The 24,319-nt window shown below is 45.4% G+C and overlaps 1 protein-coding gene and 1 long non-coding RNA gene across 4 annotated transcripts in view; one reads left to right on the top strand and one right to left on the bottom strand.

Annotated features, from left to right (window-relative positions):
- The window catches only part of LOC309645684, a 594,963-nt gene that overhangs the window by 347,388 nt on the left and 223,256 nt on the right, over positions 1–24,319 (top strand). The window lies entirely within an intron of this gene.
- The window catches only part of PRKCB (protein kinase C beta), a 315,654-nt gene that overhangs the window by 138,137 nt on the left and 153,198 nt on the right, over positions 1–24,319 (bottom strand). For all 3 annotated transcript variants that reach the window (XM_082431039.1, XM_082431040.1, XM_082431041.1), the window contains exons 4-5: positions 12,415–12,526; positions 9,560–9,688 (exon numbers count right to left, since the gene is read on the bottom strand). In XM_082431039.1, the coding sequence (XP_082287165.1) occupies positions 9,560–9,688; positions 12,415–12,526 (241 nt within the window). The remainder of the gene's footprint in view (positions 1–9,559; positions 9,689–12,414; positions 12,527–24,319) is intronic.

Raw genomic sequence — 24,319 nt, 5'->3', positions numbered from 1 at the left:
ACAAGAGCAAGCGCGGTCTTGTTCGTGATGGTAAGGTGCCTGGCACACAGGACGCACCTGACGAGTGCTTGCTGAAGAAGCAGGGGAAGCAGGATTCGAACCCAGGCCTGACCCCAAAGCCCTTGCGCAAGCTCTGGGATCCTAGACTATATTGGCCTGTAGATTGGACTACATTGTACAGACTTGCCTCAAGCCAGTGAGAAGGGCAGGTGGAGCTAGTGACGGAAAAAGCGAGGTATGCCTTCTCTCCCTGCAGCAGGAGACAAAGGCACAGCAGAGAAGGGCTCTGGTCATTTTACATGAGCCGGGGCTCCGAGCTGCGTGAGGACCATTTCAGGGCACGCGGGGAGGTTCAGGCGGCCGACAAAAGGGGATTCTGGCCCCTGAGATACTAACACCAAAGCTTCAGGACAGGCGAAATGTCATGGCCAAGGTGGGCTGGGAGGCACACACCACCCAGCCTCCACCTGTGGCCGTCCCTGCAGAAGCAGAGCACGGTAAAGCCTGCCATCTAGTGGACGAGGCGCATCCCGTTTCACTGAGATTGTCCACTAGCAAGGGGTATGGGATTTTAAAGCGCACACAGAGAGAGACCTACAAGACGGCAGAGGAGTGAGACGTGGAGATCACCTTCCTCCCCACAAATACATCAGAAATACATCTACACGTGGAACAACTCCTACAGAACACCTACTGAACGCTGGCAGAAGACCTCAGACCTCCCAAAAGGCAAGAAACTCCCCACGTACCTGCGTAGGGCACACAGAAACCCCACACACCCAATTAGACTCACCGTTTTCAACAACTGCATAATACCTCATAAAATGGATATTAGCCCAATTAGGCTGGTTCCAATTCTTTGCCACTGCAAAGAAAACATCAATAAACATGCTTGTTCTGGATGTTATTTCCTTCGATGCTAGTGATTTATTTCAATAGGATAGATTCCCAAAAGGGAAATTTGAGAGTCAAAGTGTGTATATGTATATATATTTTAATAGATATTGTCGGACCACTTCCCCCAAAGGCGGTAACAAGTCACAGCCCTGCAGGTCCTGGCAGGGCCCCCACCAGTGCCATTCAGCAGGCATTTAGGAACCACGACCGCGTATCCAGCACATCCCAAGGTTTGGGTGCCTCAGACAGCGGTCTGGGTTTGACAGTTCTCACAAGACTTAAACACTCAGGGAACAAGAGAAGGAACACTGGGTAGAAAGACTTTAGCTCCCTCCATCTTCTCAAGTCAACTCCACCTCCTTCAGTGTCCAGACACCAACTACCACCTACCAAGTCAAAAGTCTTCCCATGAAGGGTGGGCAGGGGATTCTTGCCCTGGCCTCAGCGGTGTGCAGACAACTATCTATAATGCATTGAGAAAGATGGTTAACTTCCATAGGTAGAGATAGGATTTAACTCAACTTCATTACAAAAACACTAAAGAGAAGCAAAGTAACATGGGTGTCTTGCTAAGTTTGTTTTAAGGGAATGTGCTCTCCAGTGAGTACACAATGAAGTGGTTTGCACAGATCTATTTTACTGCATTACAATTTACACCCCCCCTCAAATTTAACAACTATCAAGTGTAATATAATCTAAAAGATCTTAGGTGCCCTGGCGCCCTAATTCCCGAAGTCCGCAGGGGTGGGGGGCATGCATGTCGGCATACACGGGGATTGCTCTGAGAATGGTGTTCACAGCTTTCACCAGATCCTCAACGGCAGCTGTGACATCAAAAAAAGAGGGTGAACGTGATAGGGGATAGGGTTACACATCTATCAAAACTTAGCCATTGTACACTGAAGATGTGTGCATTTCACTGTATGTAAATTTTACCTCACAAGTTTAAAGAAATTGTAAATATGTTTTGAACTCTTGTTGATGATGTGCAGGCTGAAGTGTTTAGGGGGAACTGAATTGATATCTTCAATCTACTTTGAAATGTGTCAAAAATAAGACAAACTGATAGATGGAGAGCGAGATGGATGGACACATGATTAAGCAAATGTTAATGGCAGGATCTAGGTGGCGGATAAATGACTGTTCACTGTAAAATTCTTTCCACTTTGCTGTATGCTGGACATTTTTCATAATAAAATGTTGGGGGGAAAATACTAACCAGTAGTATAATAAAGGAGTGGGAAATCCACAAGAACTGGGCCCTATCCCCACTCCAGGATGTGTGGCCTTGAGAAGTGATTCCTTTTTCTGGGCCCCCGTGATTCACCTGTTTAATGGGGGGAGAAGGGGATAACTGTTGCTGTGACACCTTCCATTACGGACAGTGATGGTGTTGTGGTTTCACTTTGTTCTGCAAGATCTGGGCATCTCTTGAAAGAGATTCTTATATATAAAGTAGTTAACTAACAAGGACCTACTGTAGAGCACAGAGACTACTCAATACTCCATAATGACCTACATAAGAAAAGAATCTAAAAAAGTAGATACATGTATATGCATAACTGATTCACTTTGCTGTACAGCAGAAACTAACACAACATTGTAAATCAACTATACTCCAATTTAAAAAATTAAAAAAAAAAAAAAGATTTTGGGGGGAGGAATGGCTTTGAAGGCAAAGGCTGCCCCCTAGTGGACCCTAGTGGCCTAGCTTGTGATTTTTTTTTTTTTAATTGAAGTATAGTTGATTATCTTTTTGAATTATAGTTTTGTCCTGATATACACCCAGGAGTGGGATTGCTGGATAGCTTGTGGTCATTTTATATCCCTGCAGTTGATGCATGGCTGGGTAGTATTTTGAGATACTAATCCGTCTGGGTTTTTCTTCATTACATTTCCTTTTTCCTCCCTCCTTCCCTTTCCCCTTAAATCAGAGAGCTAGCTCGGGGAAGGATGTGACAGGAAAAAAGCAGAAATAGCCTTCAGGTCATTCTGGCTCTGTGTCCCAAATTCCCAAACCTCTGAGGTTTTAAAGAGGAAATGGACAGACAGTGTCTGAAAAACACTTGAAGGGCAGTGAATGTAACCTGACAAGAAGGAAATTCTCCATGGTAAACAGAAGGAAGAAAGATGAGAAAAAATTCCAAGAGTCCTAGGGAATTGCCAAGACCCTAGGTTGTGATGTTTGTCCAGGAAAAGAGATTTGTCTTGCCCCCTGTTGTATCCCAATGGTCTAGAACATGCCTGACAAACAATGGAAACTCAATACATATTGTTGAATGAATAAGTGAATGATTGGCAGAGTGAGTGAATAGATTCCAGAGGAGCTTATAACTAGAACGTAGGGAAGGGAAGTCACACTCAACAGCTAACAGCCTCCCTCATCCCCTGCCATTTTTCCAGCCTCCAGACTTTTGTGCACCATATTCCCTCTGCCTGGAATGCAGCATCATGGTGAGACTGAGGGCCATCGAGCTGAACTGCCTGGGCTTAGATATGAGACTCACCACTTACTGTGCAATTCTGGGAAAGTTAGTTAACCGGCTCTGTGCCTCAGTTTCCTCACAGGTAAAATGGGGATAATAATAATACCTACGACAGGGGATTGTTCTGAAGATTAATGAGTTGATCTGTGTAAAGCTCCTGGCATGTAATAAGAACTCAATAAACAGAGCTGATATTATTTTTCTTATTTACCCTGACACAAAGCTTGCTCCACCCAGATAACTCCTATACATCTTACAGACTCAACTCAGCCATGGCTTCCTTCAGGAAGCTTCAGGTGCCCCTCTGAGAGCCCCCATGGTACCATCACACCATCTGCCACATTGCAATATAATTATCTATGTCTATCTCTCCCACTAAGCTGTGAGCTCCCCGAGGGCAAAGATGAGATCTCATTTGTCAATGGATACAACCTGGTAGTCAGGCCCTTCCTGAATGAATGAATGAATGAATGAACATCTGTGCTTACTGAGCCCATCTCACCTTCCTACCTATAACGTGCCACCTTTCTCACACTGTAAACACCTAAACACCAAACTATCCCCACCTCCCACCTCATCCCTCAGGTACACCATACCCAGGCCTGCCCTCTGCTCTTCTGGTCTTGTCCTGCCATATTGGTTATGGAAGGAAGATACCCAAATAGAAGGGCCCTCGTTGGTTTCCTTGAACTCTTCCCCCCTTGTTAGAGTTTCCGTGGTGGGCAGAACCTTTTCTACCTTGAAACAGTTCTTTACATAACAAGAGGGGCTTCTTTGAGCCTTCAACGTTAGTTTCCTTTCTCCTAAGAATGCTTTTAAAGCTTCTTTTGGAATCTAGTGTACAGGTGGATACGATCCTCGACCTTTCCCAATAGCCTGTCAAGGATTTATGTTCCTATGGTGCTCTTCTTCTTTTGATGTGTGGTTGTCAGATCTTGGGAAGGATTTAAATACAAAGTATTGGGAGTTCCTAAGTCTTTCTGGGAGATGCTTCAGTCTGAGAAGGTTGTGTACAACATAATACATTGTAAGAACACTGAATGGGTGTCCCAAAGAGAAACATCTAAAACGTCGCTCCTCTGCTTTTTTTAAGAACAGCCCCAATTTTTGTGAGATAGAACTATGGATATGGTTAAGGATTTGCAGACTGCTGCAATGTAGATGGAAATGTTAATAACGGGATATTAGTTGCTATGTTAATAGGGAGATACTGAATTGAAAAGGGTTATTTTATATATAAGGACATGGGCTTCATAACCTCCAGGAGCATTTTACAACTTTGATCAGGGATTCTGATTGTACTGCCTCCCCTCCATGGTAACACAGGGCATCATGATGTCCACATGATTTCCTGTGATTCTACAGGTCCCACTGTTCTGTGTCTTTTCTACATTATCCAGGGAATGAGGGTAGTTATGGCTCCAAAGGGTGAGTCCCAGTCCCAGTAATACTTGCTGTTGACCTTGGACCTGGTCCTTCAGATTTTCTGCGTGGTCTCCTTCCTTAAGGATGATGGTGTGAATTGGATTATCTGCTGAACTTTTTAGCTCCTCACTTTAGAAGGCACTGATTTGGGAATCACCTGTGAAGTTCTGGTATCCACCAGGATCCTCTAGTGGTATCTCCTTCACACATATATCCACTGATTCCACAAATACTTAGTGATGTCATCACATTAGGTGCTGGGATGCAGTGGTGAGTCAAGACAGACACAGCCCTGCTCTCACGGAGCTTAAAGCCCAGAGGAAGATGCAGACACTAATCAACCCAACAAAAAAGCACAATTGACACAAGTTCAAGTTCAGGATACCATGAATGTCTACAATAAAGGGAGGTCTAGCGAAGCGTCCTTGATTGTAAGAATGAGCTGAGACCTACAGGAAGAGGAAGAGTAAACTGCTGGAAGAAGACAAAAGGGCAAACACTCCAGATGGAGGGGAGAGAGTATGCAGATGTCCTATGGTGGGTGGCAGCCTGGAGGGGATGAAGGATTAAAGAAAAGCAAGGAGACAGAGAATAGATAATGAGATTACCACGTTACAGTTAGCCTGCCCTAAGGGCAATGAGAAACCAGTGATGAGCTTTTTAAAGAAAGAGAACTGACTGGATTTCCCTTCTGAGTTTGACCTGCAAGATCCCTGACAGCAGATATAAAGCCAGGATTTCAGGAGCCAGAGGAGATGAGGAAACCTTCAGATCTTTCAGAAGCACCTGTAGCCTGGTGCCTCTGGAGATGGTGGGATTTCAAAGAGCATGTGACATTCAGGAGTCCTGGGCTGGTGAGTGGCAAGTACCAACACTGGATGTGCCTCTACAGTCTGAATGAAGCAGGGCGATTCAACACCACAGGTCATGTTTGGCCTCACACTGCTGGGAAGGGCTCTCTTCTCTCTGATTTGTCTGGCTGAGATCAAGGAGGAGCGCCTGGAGTCCCAGCAATGAAACCAGAAGGATGCTTGGGAGATCAGAGGTACACCCAGGAGACCCAGACCCTGCCAGCTCCCCTCCACTCGGGCCAAGGCACCCAGCTCCCGGCTACCGTGAGTGTTGGCTGTTAATGGCTCACAGATGCCCCATGTCCAGATAGCTGCCCTCAGTCTCACAGAAGCCATGGATTCTGGGAGGTACCATCCCACTTTCAATCCCAGTAGCCTGGAGCAAAGACTGACTGCCTTAGCCAGCCCAGGCTGCGGAAATAAAATACCGCAGACTGGGTTACTTAAACTACAGATGTTTATTTCTCACAGCTCTGGAGGCAGGAAGTCCAATATCAAGGTGCAGGCCAATTCGGTTGCTGGCGAGAGCCCTCTTCCTGGCTTGCAGGTGGCCACCTTCTTGCTGTGCCCTCATGTGGCCACAAAGCCACCAAGCCCATCATAAGAACCTCACCTTCACCTAACTCTAATTATCTCCCAAAGGCCCCATCCCCAAACACCATTTCATTGGGTTAGGGCTTCCACATGTGAATTTTAAGGGGACACAATTCAGCCCATAGCAGTGTCTGACCCTAACAGAACAGCCCTCTTGCCTCGAGGAGGGACTGACCCTGTGCTATAATCTGTGGTCCAGGACTCCATGGGATCCAGCGACAGCTGGTCTTCAATGGAGACCACACTCTCACTCAGCTTTTCCCTCCTCTACCCTCACTCCTCATCTCATGAGCAGCCCCAGTAAATCACTTGAACAAAAATCTCCATCTTGGCTCTGTATTTAGAGAACTGCAGAAAGCATCAGGTTCTTCTATCATCAATCAATCAATGATCCCGCACCAGGTACTGACCGTGCCTGGCACGGTGAGGAGGCAATAGCAGGGCACAGTGACCTGCAGACAGGAGGCCCAGGTGCTCATCCCTGCTCTGCACGAGACATCAGGCAAGTCGTCCAACCTCACCGAGTCTTAGTTTCCCCTTCTGTATGTTGGCAACACCACTATCTCCACTGGATGACCCAGTATCAAAGCACTTGGAAAACCACAAAGTGCTATTAGTATATTGGTAGCTATTCAGTTAGTGCTAGCAGAACCGTGAGCATGCAGATATTCTGTCCTTAACTTTAAGGGAGTCCTAACTTTTCTTCCTTCCTCTTGTTATGGGTTGAATTGTATCCCCCTAAAAGAGGTGTTCAAGTCCTAATCCCAATACATACGAATGTGACCTTTTTTGGAGATAAGGTCTTTGCAGATGTAATAACCAAGTCAAGATGAGGTCATACTAGATTAGGGTGGCCCTAATCCAGTGCCTGGAGTCCTTAGAAGAAGAGGAAATTTGGATGGACACACAGGGAAGAATGCCATGTGATGATGGAAGCAGAGATTGGAGTGATGCAGCTACAAGCCAAGGAGCCCCAAAGATTGACGCCAACTACCAGAAACCAAGAGAGAGGCATGGAACTGACTTTCCCTCAGAGCCCTCCTGAAGGAACCAACCTTGCCGGCACTTTGATTTCAGACTGCTAGTCTCCAGCCTCCAGAACCGTGACTGAATAAATATCTGTTGTTTGAAGCCACCCAGTTTGTGGTACTTTGTTACAGTAGCTCTAGGAAACAAATATACCACACCCCTCATTGGGATTGCCTGAAAATCATCAGCTTGTGATCAAGATATAAGACAGTGTATCTGTGATTCAGGGGGAAGACTTTGACCTCGAATTGGAAGAGAGGTTGTACTGTACCACGTGAAACAAAGTGCCCAAGAAACACACATAAGAGGTAATGCAGCTAAACCACAGAGGGAATAAATAAGGTATGGGGGCAGAGTTAGTGCAGGGAACTAAACCAAAAAGTAACCTAGTATATCACAATAGTGAACAGACCTAGGGGATGCCACGTGTGACTCTCTAAGCCTGTTTTCTGATAGGTAGAACGATAATACTACCTAGCTCATTAGAGTTACTGAAAATTTTTAAACAAGATATTGCCTATAAGTGCTTTGCAGGGTGATTAACACACTTAAAAACTCAAATGTTAGTCACTGTTGTATGATGATGATGATTACAAACGGTGTGAGCGCTCAGAAGCACAACTTCTCTGAGCCTCAGTATCTTCATTCATAAAACAAGTGTAATAGATATTTCACAAGGCTGTTTTGAGGATTGAAAGAGGTCTTTTCTCTTTAATTGAAATATCACTGACATATAGCACTGTGTAAGTTTAAGGTGTAGGGATGTGTTGATTTGATACATTTGTATATTGCAATATGATTACATCCCTGGCATTAGCTAACACCTCTATCACCTCACATAATTATTTCTTTTTTGTGGTGGGAACAATGGATGGACCTCGAGAGCATTATGCTGTGGCTTGGTTTTGAGCACTGCGCATTTAATGGGTTCCTTGAAGGTTGGCTGGCCCTAGTAATGTCTGAGCCAGTGTAGTTCCTACAGAATAACAGTAGAGAGCAGCAAGGTCTCATTTTTGCCCCTCCAGCCCAGGAAGCTTAGACAGTGTGGGAAACCAGCTTCTCGTGAGGCTTTTCCTCCTGGGGGGACCCTCAAGCATTTCACTGGGAAGAAGTCAGGTCAGCCATTGCCTTCCTTTCAGAGGAAAAAACAATCCAACGGAATACACGTTCCATAAGAGCCCACTGGGTGTCATGAACCTCAGTTTAAAACAGGGATTATATTTTACAGGGCTATCTTTCAACTTTTATGTGGGGTAGGCTCAGTGCTTCAGAGCTGCTGAACCATTCCAGGGCCTCAGACCAATTTTTGCAAAATCAATCCCTTCTATGATCAATTTCCTAAGCTATCAAGTCATAAAACCTTGTTTAGATTGACAAATTGTAAATTCTAAGAAGTTTGACACAAGCCTCTGGGGGAGAATTCCTTCAAAGTTTTAGTCCCATTCTGGGGACTTCCCTGGCGGTCCAGTGATTGAGACTCCGTGCTTCTGATGCAGGGGGCGAGGGTCTGGTCCCTGGTCAGGGAACTAGGATCCCACATGCCGCACAGCGCGGCCAAAAAATACATAAAAAATAAAATAATAATAAGATAAATTTTAAAAAACAAAGTTTTAGTCCCATTCTGGTCCAGTTCAGTGCTGCGTTTACTGTAGCTTTATGGCTGAGCAGTTACCCATCCAGCACAGCCAGATTTCCATTTTGTTTGAGCTGCACATGTCAGAGCCAAGCATTTTGTGAATGCTCCATTAGGAGGGACAGACACCACGCTGCACATCTCATAAGAGGCTGTATTATCCCTCTTTCTTATTACTATGAAGTATTTCAGAAGCGCGAAAAGTATGGAGAATAACAGAACAGGGACCAGTGAGGCCGCCGTCAGGTTTAAGAAAGAAATACTTCAAATACATGGAAAGCCCCCAGGGGCGCACAGTGCCATAAAACTAAGGTGTTCAGCATTTTGTCTGCTCTACTGGCTCCTTTGAGGTCTTCGAGAAAAGTAATGTACTGCTGGTGCCCCAACTCTAAGCTCCAGCGCACCGGAGGCGCTGAGAGCTTCTCCCTGCGGGGATGGTCTCTAAGGATGCCTACAGCGGGGATGGGCTGTAATGGGGGGCGGCGGCGGCGGGGGGAGGGGGTAGAAGAGGAAGGCAGTGTCACCGCACCTCTCGCCCCGCCCCTGCACCGCCCATCCCTCCACCAACCTCCCCTCCCCTAACTCAGCGGTCCAGCCAGGTCCGAACCTAGCGGAACCGGAGCGGGAGCCCCAGCGCCACCTACCGACAACGATAAGGACCTCCCTCTCGATGTGGGCCTGGATGTAGATGCGGCCGCGGCGCTCCGTGTGGTCTGTGCCGCAGAGGCTGGGGACGTTCATCACGCAGCGCTTGTGGACGTTCATCATACAGGCTGCGGGGACAGAGGGAGGGTGCGCGGCTCAGGCTGGTCCAGGCTGGACCCCTCCTGTTCCCCTCCTTCCCTCCGAAGCTGGCGGAGACCAGCCGGCCGTACCCGCCCTGCCCGGGTCTCCTCAGAAGGGCTTCTCCAACTCTCCCCCGCACCCGCCCCCCACCCCAGGCCCTGATGGACAAAGGAGGAGGAACATGCCCGTCCTCCCGAAAGGCTGAGGCGCCTCGCGCACCCCCGACGGCTCTGAAGCCAGAGGCACCAAGCTCAGCGGCACGGGCAGCAGGTAACGCAGCGAGAGAAGCTGCGGATGTGGCGGGACCTGACCCGCCAGGCAGCGCAGTGTCCCCACCCAGGAGCAGCCACGCAGGGTGCATGCCCCAAATTGCCGAGATTGCCCCATTTTTCAAGATTAAGCAGGAATCCTGACTTGTGTGTGACCTCCCCCGATTTTTAAATATTGACGGCCCATAGGTTGGTTTCTGTGGAAAGAGTCTGAGAATGGGAGTTGTGAGCGAGCAGGTTTACGGCAAGGGCTCCTGGGCGGGAGGAGCTCGCCCACGAGGAGGCCCGAGGCTGACAGTAAGGGGAGCTCTGGACCTCCAGTGACCCTTCAGAGTTGTCCCAAACGGATGCAAGAGGACCAGGCCTCTGCACCCGGGCACCTGCCATGAACCACCTCCTGGGAGGGGCATCATCTTGGGACCTGAGCAGAGCCCGTACAGTATCCACCGAAACTAACTGCAAGAAAAAGAATCAGACGCAGGGTAAGACGAATGGAATAGGTCTGAATCGGACCTTCATGTCTCCTGTGTGATACGATAAATACAGGCTCCCTTCCCACACTCCTGCAGTACATCTGTGCTTCTTTCAGTGGGTGGTTGGTTTCCCCTAAGTCCTACGGCTGCTCCAGGAAGGTGTGCCTGGAGTCCAGTGTTCTCTAGGGGACCCTCGTTCCAGTTTGAGAAGCCAGGAGGAGAGGCTAGATCACCCCATGGCGCCTGCATTTCAGGAGATTCCCCGGGGAACTGGGGGCACGGCATCCCCAGGGGCAGGGGGTGCTGAGGACATCCCTTCTCAGCCCGCCCAAGCTCCAGGAGGCAGCAGGCAGATTACAAAACTGGAAAGGAACTGTGGGGAGAGAGAAGGATGGTGAGGAGGAAGGGAGAGCCCCCTGGAACCTGAGTGCCCACGTTCGGGGCTCTGCGTCAGCCCAAGCTGCCTCCCACCCACCCCTCTCTGTCCTTGAGGCCCACTTGGGGCCCCACATGCACTAAGAGGAATCAGTGTCCCACAAGAAGAAGGCACCTGCACCACTCTCTCCCTGCCTCTGTTATGTGTCTACCTGGGAGCCCCCATTCACCACGCATGTCTCTGTGGCTCTTGCCCTGTTTCTGTTTCTGTCTCTCGGTACCCATATCGGTGTACGTCTCTTCCCTGGTCTCTGCTCCTCTGCTTCAGCATGTGTCTCTCGCTGCCTCGTCTGCACCTATGAATAAGTCTGTTTCATGCTCTGTGCCTGTGTCACGTCTCTTTGTCTCCATCTCTTTCTGTGTCTCTCCATGTGTGTGTTTCTGCCTGTCTCTGCTCTCTCTCCATCTCGGTATCTCTGCAGGAGCCTGTCTGAGTGCATCTCTCTCTGTGTCACTTCCAATCATTGTGTCTGTTGGTCCGTCTGTCTGTCCCTCCTGCTTGAGTCTCTCTCTAGCTGGGCCCCTCTGTAGCCTCACCCATCGCTCCCTACACCAGGGCACACATGTCATCTGCCCCCTGAATCCGTCCCTGTCTGTGCTTGTGTGTTTCTCTCTGTCTCTTGCTCCCTTCCTCCCTATCCACACCCATACTCCTCTCTGTCACTCTCTGCCCCTGAGAGTTTCTCTCTCTGTCCTCTGGGCCTCAGGACCCCTGTGACAGGGACAGTCTGGCCTCATGACTGCTCAGCCTGCTGGGGTCAACAGGCCTCTGGGAGCCACCAGCACTGAGCCCCACATCTCCACCCCGTCCCCTTTGCAGCTGCAGCTCTCAAAGCCTGCTGGCTCCCCCACCCCTCAGGCCATTCAGTCCTTCACTTAGTAAAGAGAAGTCCTGCCCCCTCCTGCCTCTTCCCACCCCAGCCTGGTCAGAGAATCACATGCCCGCCCCACTTCTAGCATAAACTGTAGGTGCTGAAGGGAGGCAGATTTCCTCTCTGCAGAGAAAGGCATCAGCCCCGCATATCAGTGCTGGCAACAGCTGTGTGCGTGGCTGCAGGAATGGCCCCGATTTGTCCACGCCTCCCTGTGTCCACACCTGTGGACTGTCCCCTCCCACACGGACTGTGAACCTTGCCATGTGACTTGCTTTGATCAGTGGGACTTGCCCTCTTAAAGCACTTGGGACCTCCGTGTGAGCAAGCTCAGGCTAGCCTGCTCAGGACGAAAGACACGTGGTCCCCCAACCCCCGTCATTCCCATCATCCAGGTGACAGCCAGTCATCCTTGCGGACAGGTGGGTGAGGCGCTCCAGGCCCAGACAGCCCCTCACCAACCTGCTAACCCACCACATAGGCATGAGTAAGCCCAGCCCAGGCCCAAAGGACAGCCTTGCAGAATCATGAGCTACATAAATGGTTATTGTTACTCAGCAACAAACAAGTGGTACCCAGCCCACCCAGGACTTGGGAGAATGTGCTGTAGACCATGAGGAAGCAGCCCAGTCAGCAGAGGCTGCCAGAGAGCAAATGTACTTACTGTCACATTTCATCCCCTGGTGGATGAGTCCATACAGCAGTGACCCACAGTGGTCACAAAACGTGGGGCTGGAGTATGTGTGGATCTTGAACTTGTGTTTGCTTCGGGGGTCCTAAGGTCAAAAGAAACAAACAAAAGAGGCTGGCATCAGTGTGGCATGCCACGGTTTCACACTGCACTGAGCATCACTGGAGAACTCCTAGAGAAGTGAACTCGGCCCCCAGCATTCATCATACTTGTTGGGACCATCACTGGAGCTCTGTGCCCAAACACGGTGCTTGACAAGTAATCATTGAATGAATGACTAAGACAGCTGATGGCTCCCATCCTGCCCCAGCACACTCACTGTGCCTGCAAGTCCTCCATCTGGGAACCCAACCTACTGACTCTTGTCTGCAGCAAGGACTCCACGGACGGCAAACAAAACACCAGACAGATCAGGTAAACAGGTCCCCTTGCTCCTACCTCTCTCTCCTTTATCAGCCAAGCAACTTCTGGGTGATCTAAAACCCAAGTCTGGGCATGAAACCTCCCCAGTAGGACCTCATCATCTACGGGACAGAGTTCAAAGTCCAATGAATAGTCTACAGGTTGTGACAGAGACTACTAGTTTTCCACCAATACCCATTCTTCCTTTCAATAACAGAACCCTTGAGTCTTAGCAGAGACCTTGGCTGCCCAACTATAGACCACATTTCCCAGTCTCCCTTGCAGCTTGGTGTGTCCATGTGATTGAGTTCTGGCCAACGGGATGTACGTGTTTCAGTCATTCCTTTAAAAGGAAGGTGTACGCCTCCAGGGCCCCTTTTTCCCTTCCCACTGGCTGGAAGATGGTGAGAAGTGGAAGTGACCACCTTGGACACAAACTTGGACCCACCAGCCCTGGACTTTGTACTTTCGGACAGACATCTGAGAGAAAACCTACCTTCTGTCTTGTTCAAGTCACTATATTTGGGGGCTATTTGTTACAGCAGCTTACACCATTCCTTAACTAACTAACATGTCCTTCCTAACCTGGCAATGTAGTGCAGTAGTTAAAGGTCCAGACTTTGAAGCATAAACTGCCTGGGCTCTTCTTTGATGCATAATTTGGGACAAGTTATTTAATTTCTTTGTGCTTCATTTTCCTTGTCCGTATGATGGAGAGAATGATATAAGTTATACGACCATTGGGAAAAACAAATGAATTAACCTACGTAGAGATCTTAGAACAGCCTGACACACAGTAAGCAGTATAAGCTTTTGCATTATTATTACTAGATCCCCCATGTGATCCCAACTATGCCCCCAAACACACACTATGTTTCCAGTACACAGGACTTGCTCATACCCCCAAATATGCCATGCCCTTCATGACTCTCTGGCTCTGCATGATGTCTTTCTCCTTCAAGAGCTACTCTAACCAAAAAATTCCTTCTTCTCTTTCCCATCCCAGCCTGAAAGTTGCTTTCTCTGTGAAAGAGAAAATTTAAAATCATGGGCCCTAGGTTCCAACCCAGGGCTGATCTGATGTTCTAGCCTTTGCTATATGCTACCCATCTCCTAATTCATTCATTCATTCATTCATTCATCCATTCACATTTATATATTGATGCAGGTGCCTTTTAAAAACATATTCTAATAGAGACAGAAAATGAACAAGTAAGCAAATAAATTGACAGAATAAGTAGAAATTATTTTATGTGCGATTAAAATGATGAGCATTTCTCCTTAGGAAACTGTTATTTACAACATTTAAAAATAATCCTTATACCTTCCAGAATGGCTAAAATTTTAGAAAATTGATACTGACAATACCAAGTGGAGAGAACACTATTGGGACTCTCCTACGGTGCTGGGGAGAATGCAAAATGGTAGCACCTCTCCGGAAAACAGTGTGGCAGTTTCTTATAAACATACCCTTATAACATATGACCCAGTAGTCCCACTCCTAGATGTGAAATGAATACATCTATCCACAGAAAAACCTGAAAGTTTATAGCTACTTTACTTATAATAGCCAAAGTCTGGAAACAACCAAAGTATTCAACATTCAACGTGTGAATGGATAAACAAAGTGTGGCATGTCCACACAACGGAATACTTCTCAGCAGTAAGAAGGGATGAATTACTGATACAGGTAACATTCATGAATCTCAAAAGCATTAGGGTAAGATAAAGCTGTCAAACACATGCTGTTTGATTCTGTTTAAATCAAAGGCTACACGCTATATGATTCCATTTAAATGACATTCTAGAAAAGGAAAAACTATGGGGACAGAAAATAGATCAGTGGTTAAGAAGGATTGGGGGTGGAAAGGGGATTGACAACAAAGGGACAGAATGTGGGAACTTCTACGGGGTGACTGGAATGTGCTATATATCAACTGCGGTGAATTTTACTATATGTAAAGAAAGTGAATTTTGCTGCTTGAAAACTCTGTCTCAACAAGCTTGCCTAAACTCCCGTCCATCCCTGAACGCTTTCGTTGGCCTGCATCTTCTTAATGAGTTACAAAGTTTCTTTCATGACATTCCAAGCCTCTGAGGTGAGGCAGATGAAGTGTTGGCCCTTGCACAGCTCTGAACAGCCAAGTTTAAGAGGCTGGGTCAGCTCTGCTCTGGCTGTGGGACCCTGCAGGGCTCCCAGGCTGCAGAAGGACCCCAGGAGCCACTTGTCCTGCTCGAGGATTGAGGTGCTACCCTAGTAACAATTTTTTGGAAATCAAAAAAGGAAACTAAAGGCTCCCAGTTGATGGCTTAACCGGCCATGTTTCCATTCTTAGGCAATGAGACGCAGAAATACATCTGGTTCTTGGAAATAGTCCCAGTGCTCTGTGCCGTAAGACACTTCCCTGGCCTTTGAGAATTCACCTTAAAGTTGAGAAATGAGTGTCTCAAATCTGCCTAAAAAGAAACACCTGTTCACCACTGGTATTGGCCTGAAGGGGGAGCTCAAGGCTTCTCTCACTCCTCTACTCAGCCTCAATGGAGGAGAACCTATCTGGTTGGTCAGAGTCCAAGACACTGATTGGCCCAGCCTCGGTGGGTGGAGCCTGCACAGGCTTTAAAAGCTGCGCCACCATCTTTCTCTTTCTCTCCCTCTCCCAGGAGGCTGCTGGGTGGCCGTGGCCTCACCCTAAGGAGGTTGGGCATGAATGGTCTGGACCAGCTCCACTCCAAGCCCTAGGACAAGTTCTCTCTCTCCTCTTGGTTTTGTATTTCCTTCTGGGTTCCCTGATATGTTAACCTATAGGAGCCAAGAATTAGTTTTGAGTATGTTTTAAATGTCCTTAGGCCTACCTAACATAGAAAAAAGGAGTTCCCAAGGGCCTCATGAGCTCTACTTCAAGATTTGAAGCAAAACCCCAACTAACAATAAAGTTGCTCTTTGCTGGCTTTGCACTTTCCTCCATGGATAAATCTTAGTGAGGAATCTCAGGGAGGAGGATTCAAGCATTTCTGACCACATACTATTGAAACGAGCAGGACCCTGCGGGGCTCCTGGGCATGGGAGCCTTTCTGTTCAGCCTCCATGACCTTCCCTGAGTTCCAAAGGGCAGGTTCAAACAGTTGCTAATCAGGGTAGAGAGGGGATGCAGACACAAGGGAGAAGCAGTCAAGAAACAACAGTGCAGGAGGGAGAGTCAAGATGGCAGTGTGGGAAGATGAGGAGTTGGCTTCTCCCCACAACTAGGGTGCCTGCCGGCCACTGGTGGGGGACTCTGACACCCAAGGAGATGGGAGGCACCCCATAGTGAACCGGTAGGTTGTAGGGGGACTGAGGGGGGAGGAGAAGTGGAGGCCAGACAGGATAGGCACCGCTGAAGCCAGGGAGATTAGGAGAGGCAGGTGGGAGGGACTCTCTGGGAAGAGCAGAAGAGGAGCAGAGGGTGACGGCCCCGCCCACTCGGGCCCGGGGAGCCTGCTGAGCTCCCAGGCCGGGTCCCCTGCCCTCCAAAGCCCCCTCCAGGCCACGTGGGTCCTTAGGGGCATAGGAGGGAGGCCGGGGAGACCAGGAGAGGCAGGCGGGAGGGGCCCTCCGAGACCAGAGGAGCAGGAGAGGAGAGGAGGGTGTTTGCCCCGCCCACTCGAGCCCAGGAAGCCTGCAGGGCTCCCAGGTGAGGTCCCCTTCCCTCTGAGACCAGGGGTGGGGGGCACGCCTGGGCCCCTTCTGTTCCTTGAGCCTAAGCCCCACCCCCCACAGCCCCCAGGGCCTTTTCCTGCCCTGCGGGTCCTGAGCATAGGCCCTGCCCACCACCCAAACCTTGCCCTTGCTTAGGTCCCACTCTCCACAGCCAAGGCCTTCCCCCACCCCTTTTATTTTCTTTTCCCTCCTCCTCTTTTTTACTATTGTGGTACTGATATACCTTTCAGTTGTTTATTCATCTATATTTTTATTTTTCTATTCTTTCTAACATATCTGTTAGTTTCCTAGTCTAATTTTATTTTTTACTTTGTTAGTGTTCTTTTTTTCTTTTTTTTTTTGCCACCCCATGCAGCTTGTGGGATCTTGGTTCATGAGCCCAGGGTCGGGATGAAGCTCCTGCGGTGGGAGCTCTGAGTCCAAACCACTGGACTAACAGAGAACCTCAGACCCCAGGGAATATTCATCAGAGTGAGATGTCACAGAGTTCCTCATCTCAGCACCAAGACCCAGCTCTACGCAATAGCCTACAAACTCCAGTGTTGGAAGCCTCAGGCCAAACAACCAGTAAGACAGGAACACAATCCCATTCATTAAAAAAAAAAAAAAGAGAGAGACAGCAAAAAAATATGTCACAGATGAAGGAGCAAGGTAAAAACCTACAAAACCAAATAAATGAAGAGGAAATAGGCATCTACCTGAAAAAGAATTCAGAGTAATGATAGTAAAGATGATCCAGAATCTCAGAAATAGAATGGAGGCATGGATTGAGAAAATACAAGAAATGCTTAACAAAGATCTAGAAGAACTAAAGAACAGAGATGAACAACACAATAACTGAAATGAAAAATAAAAATACACTAGAAGGAATCAATAACAGAATAACTGAGGCAGAAGAATGAATAAGTGAGCTGGAAGACAAAATGGTGGAATAACTGCTGAGGAGTGGAATAAAGAAAAGAGAATGAAAAGAATTGAAGACAATCTCAGAGACCTCTGGGACAACACTAAATGCAGCAACATTCAAATTATAGGGGTCCCAGAAGAAGAAGAGAAAAAGAAAGGTTCTGAGAAAATATTTGAAGAGATTATAGTTGAAAACTTCCCTAACATGGAAAAGGAAATAGTCACCCAAGTCCAGGAAGCACAGAGAGTCCCATACAGGATAAACCTTAGGAAAAACACACCAAGACACATATTAAACTAACCAAAATTAAATTCAAAGAAAAAATACTAAAAGCAGCAAGGGAAAAACAAAAAATAACATACAAAGGAATCCCCATAAGGTTATCAGCTGATTTTTCAGCAGAAACTCTGCAGGCCAGAAGGGAGTGGCAGGATATACTTAAAGTCATGAAAGAGAAAAACCTACAACCAAGATTACTCTACTGAGCAAGGATCTCATTCAGACTTGATGGAGAAGTCAAAAGTTTTTCAGACAAGCAAAAGCTAAGAGAATTCAGCACCACCAAACCAGCTTTACAACAAATGCTAAAGAAACTTCTCTAAGCAGGAAACACATGAGAAGAAAAAGACCCACAAAAACAAACTCAAAACAACTAAGAAAATGGTAATAGGAACATACATATCGATAATAACCTTGAATGTAAATGGATTAAATGCCCCAACCAAAAGACACAGACTGGCTGAATGGATACAAAAACAAGACCCATATATATGCTGCCTACAAGAGACCCACTTCAGACCTAGGGACACATACAAACTGAAAGTGAGGGGATGGAAAGAGATACTCCATGCAAATGGAAATCAAAAGAAATCTGAAGTAGCAATACTCGCATCAGATAAAATAGACTTTAAAATAAAGACTGTTACAAGAGATGAGGGACACTACATAATGATCAAAGGATCAATCCAAGAAGAATATAACAATTATAAATGTTTATGCACTCAACGTAGGAGCACCTCAATACATAAGGCAAATGATAATAACCATGAAAGGAGAAATCAACAGTAACACAATAATAGTAGGGGACTTTAACACCCCACTTACACCAATGGACAGATCATCCAAACAGAAAATAAATAACGAAACACAACCTTTAAATGACACGATAGACCAGATAGATCTAATTCATATTTATAGAACATTCCACCCAAAAGTGGCAGAATACACTTTCTCCTCAAGTGCACACAGAACAGTCTCCAGGATAGATCACATCTTGGGTCACAAATCAAGCCTCTGAAAATTTAAGAAAATTGAAATCTTATCAAGCATCTTTTCTGACCACAGCGTTATAAGATTGGAAATCAATTACAGCAAAAAAACTGTAAAAAACACAAATACATGGACGCTAAACAGTGCACTACTAAATAAGCAAGAGATCACTGAAGAAATCAAAGAAGAAATAAAGAAATACATAGAAAAAAATGACAATCAAAACATGACAACCCAAAACCTATGGGACACAGTGAAAGCAGTTCTAAGAGGCAAGTTTATAGCAATTCAATCTTACCTCAAGAAACAAGAAAACTCTCAAATAAACAACCTAACCCTACACTTAAAATAACTAGAGAAAGAAGAACAAAGAAAACCCAAAGTCAGTAGAAGGAAAGAAATCATAAAGATCAGAGCAGATATAAATGAAATAGAAACAAAGAAAACAATAGCAAAGATCAATAAAACTAAAAGCTGGTTCTTTGAGAAGATAAACCAAATTGATAAACCCTTAGCCAGACTCATCAAGAAAAAAAAGAGGACGCAAATCAATAAAATTAGAAATGAAAAAGGAGAAATCACAACTGACACTGCAGAAATACAAAGGATTATAAAAGACTACTACAAACAACTATATGCCAATAAAATGCACAACCACGAAGAAATGGACAAATTCTTGGAAAGGTACAATTTTCCAAGACTGAACCAGGAAGAATTAGAAAATATAAACAGACCTATCAAAAGTAATGAAATTGAAACCGTAATTAAAAATCTTCCAACAAACAAAAGTCAAGGATCAGATGGCTTCACAGGTGAATTCTACCAAACATTTAGAGAAGAGCTAACATCCATCCTTCTCAACTCTTCCAAAAAATTGCAGAGGGAGAAACACTCCCAAATTCATTCTACGAAGCCACCATCAACCTGAGACCAAAACCAGACAAAGATACTACAAAAAAAGAAAATTACAGACCAATATCACTGATGAGCATAGATGCAAAAATCCTGAACAAAATACTAGCAAACAGAATCCAACAGCACATTAAAAGGATCAGACACCATGATCAAGTGGGATTTATACCAGAGATGCAAGGATTCTTCAATATATGCAAAGCAATCAATGTGATACACCATGTTAACAAATTAAGGAATAAAAACCATATGATCATCTCAATTGATGCAGAAAAAGCTTTTGACAAAATTCAACACCCACTTATGAAAAAAACTCTCCAGAAAGTGGGCATAGAGGGAACCTACCTCAAGATAATAAAGGTCATATACGACAAACCCACAGCAAACATCATTCTCAATGGTGAAAAACTGAAAGCATTTCCTCTAAGATCAGGAACAAGACAAAGATGTCCACTCTCACCACTATTACTCAACATAGTTTTGGAAGTCCTAGCCATGGCAATCAGAGAAGAAAAAGAAATAAAAGGAATACAAATTGGAAAAGAAGAAGTAAAACTGTCACTGTTTGCAGATGACATGATACTATACATAGAGAATCCTAAAGATGCCACCAGAAAACTACTAGAGCTAATCAATGAATTTGGTGAAGTTGCAGGATACAAAATTAATGCACAGAAATCTCTTGCATTCCTATACGCTAATGATGAAAAATCTGAAAGAGAAAACAAAAAGAATAAAATACCTAGGAATAAACCTACCTAGGGAGACAAAAGACCTGTATGCAGAAAACTATAAGACGCTGATGAAAGAAATTAAAGATGATACCAACAGATGGGAGATATACCATGTTCTTGGATTGGAAGAATCAACATTGTGAAAATGACTACACTACCCAAAACAATCTACAGATTCAATGCAATCCCTATCAAATTACCAATGGCATTTTTTACGGAACTAGAACAAAAAATCTTAAAATTTGTATGGAGACACAAAAGACCCCGAATAGCCAAAGCAGTCTTGAGGGAAAAAAATGGAGCGGGAGGAATCAGACTCTCTGACTTCAGACTATACTACAAAGCTATAGTAATCAAGACAATATGGTACTGGCACAAAAACAGAAACATAGATCGAAGGAACAAGATAGAAAGCCCAGAGATAAACCCACGCACCTATGGTCAACTAATCTATGACAAAGGAGGCAAGGATATGCAATGGAGAAAAAACAGTCTCTTCAATAAGTGGTGCTGGAAAAACTGGACAGCTACATGTAAAAGAATGAAATTAGAACACTCCCTAACACCATACATAAAAATAAACTCAAAATGGATTCGAGATCTAAATGTAAGACCAGACACTGTAAAACTCTTTGAGGAAAACATAGGAAGAACACTCTTTGACATAAATCACAGCAAGATCTTTTTTGATCCACCTCCTAGAGTAATGGAAATAAAAACAAAAATAAACAAATGGGACCTAATGAAACCTCAAAGCTTTTGCACAGCAAAGGAAACCATAAACAAGACGAAAAGACAACCCTCAGAATGGGAGAAAATATTTGCAAACGAATCAACGGACAAAGGATTAATCTCCAAAATATATAAACAGCTCATGCAGCTCAATATTAAAGAAACAAACAACCCAATCCAAAAATGGGCAGAAGACCTAAATAGACATTTCTCCAAAGAAGACATACAGATGGCCAAGAAGCACATGAAAAGCTGCTCAATATCACTAATTATTAGAGACATGCAAATCAAAACTACAATGAGGTATCACCTCACACCAGTTAGAATGGGCATCATCAGAAAATCTACAAACAACAAATGCTGGAGAGGGTGTGGAGAAAAGGGAACACTCTTGCACTGTTGGTGGGAATGTAAATTGATACAGCCACTATGGAGAACAGTATGGAGGTTCCTTAAAAAACTAAAAATAGAATTACCATATGACCCAGCAATCCCACTACTGGGCATATACCCAGAGAAAACTATAATTCAAAAAGACACATGCACCCCAATGTTCACTGCAGCACTATTTACAATAGCCAGGTCATGGAAGCAACCTAAATGCCCATCAACAGACGAACGGATAAAGAAGTTGTGGTACATATATACGACGGAATATTACTCAGCCATAAAAAGGAATGAAACTGGGTCATTTGTTGAGACGTGGATGGATCTAGAGACTGTCATACAGAGTGAAGTGAGAAAAACAAATATCATATATTAACGCATGTATGTGGAACCTAGAAAAATGGTACAGATGAACCGGTTTGCAGGGCAGAAGTTGAGACACAGATGTAGAGAACAAATGTATGGACACCAAGGGGGAAAAGCCGCGGGGGGGTGGGGATGGTGGTGGGATGAATTGGGAGATTGGGATTGACATGTATACACTGATGTGTATAAAATTGATGACTAATAAGAACCTGCTGTATAAAAAAATAAATAAAATAAAATTTAAAAATTAAAAAAAAAAAGAAATGGGTTAGAAACTGTCATATCCCTACCCCAGCATCACCACTTGATTTCCAGTGTCCCTGGTCATCTCTCCCACCCTTAGGAACCAGGTTCCCACAGGGTCCTGGCATGATTCTTCTACCCACTGTTTCATGGGGTTGAGCTCCATCATGCTTTGTACTAGGCAAACTTGGATTCCAAGTTTTCTTCCACTTCTGATTCTGATCCAAGAGATTGCCAAATAACAACAACAAAATGATAATCAACTATTGTGACTCTTACTGCCACCATGATTCAGCAGACTCTCTGCCAAGCACTGTGCTAAGTGTTCCATGTAACACCATTAAAGCTTCATAATGGCCAATGAGAGAGGAGTTATTATCCTGGTATTCCAGATGACTAAACAGAGGCTTAGAGAAGTAACTTGTCCAAGGTCACAAAGTAAGGAAGTGGGAGAGACAGGAGTGGAATCAAGTTTGTCAGGCTCCAAAGATGCAGGCAACAGAGTGGGGATGCCCGAGTGTCACCTGGCTGCCTCCTGCTCCTCAGCCTTCCCAGAGGGTCTCCCACCCAACAGGGGGTTACAGATAGTGACACCCTTCATCCCACACAAATGCAGCACCAGCCAGAGTCAGGTCACTTGGAGCTCCCCACCCCCACCCCCAAACCAGAGTCTTCACTGTGAACAGATACTCCCCAGGACCAAAGGACAGGCCGAACCCAGCTCAGCATCTTCAGTTTATCACCTGACTCCAGGCACATGCAGGTAAGGAGGAAGGAAGCAGGGATGAGAAACCAAAAAAAAAAAAAAACACGAAACTTTAAACCTCTAAATCAAAACCTAAAATAGCCTTTCTCCATCTGAATGGGCTGTGTGGCCTTGTGCACAGGTGGGCTGAAATCCGGCTGAGCTGAGGCAAAGCTGCAGGAATACAGAAGCTGTGTTGAAACACAAAGGTCATGAAAGCCCACACCAACAGCATCAGTCAGAGTAGGAAGTCAGAGCAACCTGTAAATTCAGACTGTGTCATCCCTGGACCTTTACAGGCTACAAAAGCCTGGAAGGTATGCTTCCTGGCAGGTCGACAGCAAGGCGAACCTGGAGATCTCGTTTGAAAATACTGTCAGAACAGAAGGAAGTTTACAAACACGGGCTCTGGAGTTAACTGTGTGGCCTCGGGCAAGTGACTTAAGCACTCTGAGTCTCTGGTTCCTTGTCCATGAAATGGAGATGAAAATAGTACCCACCTCACAGATTGGTTGTGATGATTAAACCTCCCAGCACAGTGCCCTGTACACAGGAAGTACAGGCTCCTGATTTTATTACTCCAAAGAGAAAATATAATCATGGTAAAACTTCCCAAACTTCAGTCTTGAGTTGTCATATTTTTGCACGTCTACATACTACCTATAATATTATTTATTACTTGGCGCTTTTCTTTAACTCGGCTTGCCACTTTTACTTAAACCTGTTTTAAAATAAAACTCTCTAAGAGTGTGAACTTGTGGGATTGATGTACAAATTATGTTTTTTCTAATACACCTTAAAAATGAAATAGACAACTCTTAAAATAAAATTTTAAGATGTTCATCCCAACGGTCTCCATTAACAAGCTGTGGAAACACAGATACACATATGCCTGGTAGGTCGGCCGACTGGTATTACCCTTGGGGGCAACTGGGCACCTCTATCAAAATTCCAAATGCTTCTCCCCTTCTGACCCAGTCGTTCCACTTCTGCGAACTGATCCTGGAGATAAGCCCACATACATAGGAAATTATATACGTACACGGTTGTTCACTGCAGCATCGCTTATAATAGCAAAAGACTTTAAATGAGCCAAGTGTCATAGATAGGGACGTGCTTAAATAAATCATAGTGCAGTTACACAATGGTCTACTATTCAGGTATAAAAATGAAGAGTTCTCTGCACTAATATGGAAAAATCTTAAGGGTTTATTTTTAAGTGAAATCGAAAAAGGAAAAAAGCCAAACCCAAGGTGCAGAAGAGTGTGTGTCGCATACTACCTTTTGGGTGAGAAACTAAGGCGGGATAAGAAAGTATACTCTAAATTACTCACACCTGCATAAACAAATGCTAGAAGGAGAGGCTGCAAGAGAAGCTAAAAAAAGTGTTTCTCTAGGAAGGCAGGAGGGAACAAAGTGCAAGGGAGTACGACTTCTCCATATATACCTCTGTAAAGTTTTGATGAAAGTAGAATATTTTCGTG

Source organism: Balaenoptera physalus (genome assembly GCF_965194825.1).
Source record: "Balaenoptera physalus genome assembly, chromosome: 16".
NCBI lineage: Eukaryota > Metazoa > Chordata > Mammalia > Artiodactyla > Balaenopteridae > Balaenoptera > Balaenoptera physalus.
Note: the sequence above shows the minus strand (reverse complement) of the source record. Positions and strands in the feature narration are given on the sequence as shown.